General features: G+C 56.4%; 1 protein-coding gene across 1 annotated transcript; it reads right to left on the bottom strand.

Moving 5' to 3' along the window:
* Positions 1-412: 412 nt before the first annotated feature.
* On the bottom strand, positions 413-2,151 carry LOC125340562 (hemoglobin subunit zeta-like). The gene is made up of 3 exons (XM_048332253.1): positions 2,057-2,151; positions 752-956; positions 413-618 (listed from the first exon to the last, which is right to left on the bottom strand). Exons 1-3 carry the CDS (start codon positions 2,149-2,151, stop codon positions 490-492), a joined length of 429 nt encoding a protein of 142 aa, XP_048188210.1. The 3' UTR covers positions 413-489.
* Between the last annotated feature and the right edge of the window lie 362 nt (positions 2,152-2,513).

The raw sequence follows: 2,513 nt of genomic DNA, 5'->3' as shown, positions 1-2,513 counted from the left end.
CAGCCGGGCAGGAGAAGTAGGGGCCCTGAACCCGCTGCTGCCTGCCCTAGGTGGAACGCGGGAACCGTCCCCGGGGCCCCGAAGCCGGCCGGGTTGGGAGCCGTGGTACGAAGCTCGAGGCGGGTTTGAACACGCACACCTCTCTGACGGAGCAGAGCGGCGGTGTTTTGAAATGCGGGGAAGGTGAGGCACGACCAACGCGCGCCTGGACCCGCAGCTACGGGCTGGCCCCGGGAGGCCCCGGTCCCTCGGAGCGCGGCCCTGGCGTTTTGGGCAGAACCGCCGAGGACCCTCGAGGCGTCCTCCCGGCTCTGGATGACCCTGGGTGGCGGCGTTCGTTCCCTCAGCCCAGCGCGCCCTTCGGCCTCTCCCCCAATACTGAGAACACACGACCCACTTTGTTCCTTCCTCAACCATTTATTGGGGATTCGGGAAGGTCCTGCCGGGGGCGGGAAGGGGATGCAGCCCGTCCAGCGGCCGGGCCGGCCTTCAGCGGTACTTCTCGGTCAGGATGGAGGACAGGATGGACATGAACTTGTCCCAGGCGGCGTGGACCTCAGCCGTGAAGTCGGCAGGGAAGTGCGCGGCCAGGGTAACCAGAAGGCAGTGGGACAGGAGCTGCGGACCGAGACCAGACCTCAGCGCAGGGCTGCGCACCCTCCGCTCCCGCCCGCCGGGCTCGCGTCGGGTCTCGCCCCAGACCCAGGCCCCGCCCCACCTGCCCCTCCCCCGCGTAGCCCCTCTGGCCCACCTTGAAGTTGACCGGGTCTACGCGAAGGATGTAGGCGTGCAGCTCACTCAGCTTGGTCAGGGCGCTCGGCATGTGGTCGATGTTCTTGACGGCCTCGCCCACGGCGGCTACCACTTTGGCGCCATGCGCGCGCAGCTGCGGCGACCCCGGGTGCAGGTCGAAGTGGGGGAAGTAGGTCTTGGTTTGCGGGAAGCTTTGGAAGAGCCTGAGTGCGGAGAGAGGGCGGTGAGGTTAGGGTGTCAGCTGTGGCCGCTGACAGCATGCAACTCGGACATGGGGACGACATAAAGGCTGTAAAAAAAAACCAACAAAAAACAAAAAACCCACGCAGCTGTCAGGAAACGGATACTTTAGCAGTACTTAAAAAAATGAAAACGAATGCAAAACAAGTTGAACAACATTTTAAATGAAAGCCAACCACAGGGGGCTCATGCCTGTAATCCGCGCTTCTCAGGAGGCTGAGCTCCCAATATCGTGGTTCTGATTCAGCACATATAGAAAAATCCATAATACTATCTCCAATGAGCCAGTAAAAAATCAGGAGTTGGAGGTGTGGCTCAAGTGGTAGAGTGCCAGCCTTGAGGAAAAGACGAAGGGACAGCACCAAGGCCTTGAGTTCAAGCCCAGCACTGGCATAATAAAAATTAAATAAAGACATGATTGACATTGAGTTTTCCTATTACCCCAAGCGCTAGTGTGGCAAGGCTTTGCCTCCCCTCAACTGTGTAGACCTCTGGCCTGTCTCCAAGAACACAGTGAGAGATATTCTCAGTTTTGCTTCATGCCTTCATGCCCCCTTCCTCCTGAAACACACTGACTCCTGCGGGGTCCTCCTTGCTCTCTATGAATCTTCACTGTCCCCTTCTTTTAGCTTTTTTTTTTTGTCAGTCGTGGGGCTTGAACTTGGGCCTGGGCGCTGTCCCTGAGCGCTTCAGCTCAAGGCTACCGCTCTGCCACTTGAGCCACAGTATCACTCCCAGTTTTTGAGTAGTTAATTGGGGATAAAAGTCTCATGGAGACTTTCCTGCCCCGGCTGGCTTTGAACTATGATCCTCAGGTCTCAGCCTCCTGAGTAGCTAGGATTACAGGCATGAGCCAATGGTGCCTGGCTCAAGGCTTTTTCTCTACCATTTCTTACTGTCCTCTTTTCTATAAGACCTCTTCTCATCACTTCCTCACTATCCCTCCCTATAGCACCCTTCTGATTGACCCTCCTCACCCACATCTCTCATCACCATCCACATAATCAACCCCTTCCCTGGTCTTTTACCTAGTTACTCAGGCTATCCTGTTTTTGGTGCTTACCTCTCCAGAGTTTCTGTGCCAATGGCATCAGTCTGCAAGGAGATCTTGTCCCAAATGGACATGACAATGGCCCTTTCACTCTTAATCAGAGACATCGTGGTGATGTTGAGTGGCTGTGCTGGAGCTGAGTGCACTCAGGACTGGCCTACTGGTATTCATTTCTAGGACCTTTTATATACACAGAGCAGAGACCCAGACAAGTTGTGGCCACTGGCTGGGAGAAGGGAGGGGGCAACAGGGGTGGGTCTTGTTATCAGACCTAGAGACAGTAACAATCTAGGCCTGGTGGGGCTGGGGGCCTTAGGCTATCACTGGTGCCCCCTCCCTGACCTTAGAGGGGCGTTGTCTGTAGTCCTACACAGAATCCAGGACAGATAGGGGCCCAGCCATCCTATGAAGTCATCACCGTCCAGGTCTACACTGTCCATGCTACCTGTGCCATCCACTCGTCTAACTC

This window comes from Perognathus longimembris, chromosome 23 (genome assembly GCF_023159225.1).
Source record: "Perognathus longimembris pacificus isolate PPM17 chromosome 23, ASM2315922v1, whole genome shotgun sequence".
NCBI lineage: Eukaryota > Metazoa > Chordata > Mammalia > Rodentia > Heteromyidae > Perognathus > Perognathus longimembris.
The sequence above is the reverse complement of the archived record's forward strand: the minus strand, read 5'-3'. Positions and strand labels throughout refer to the sequence as shown.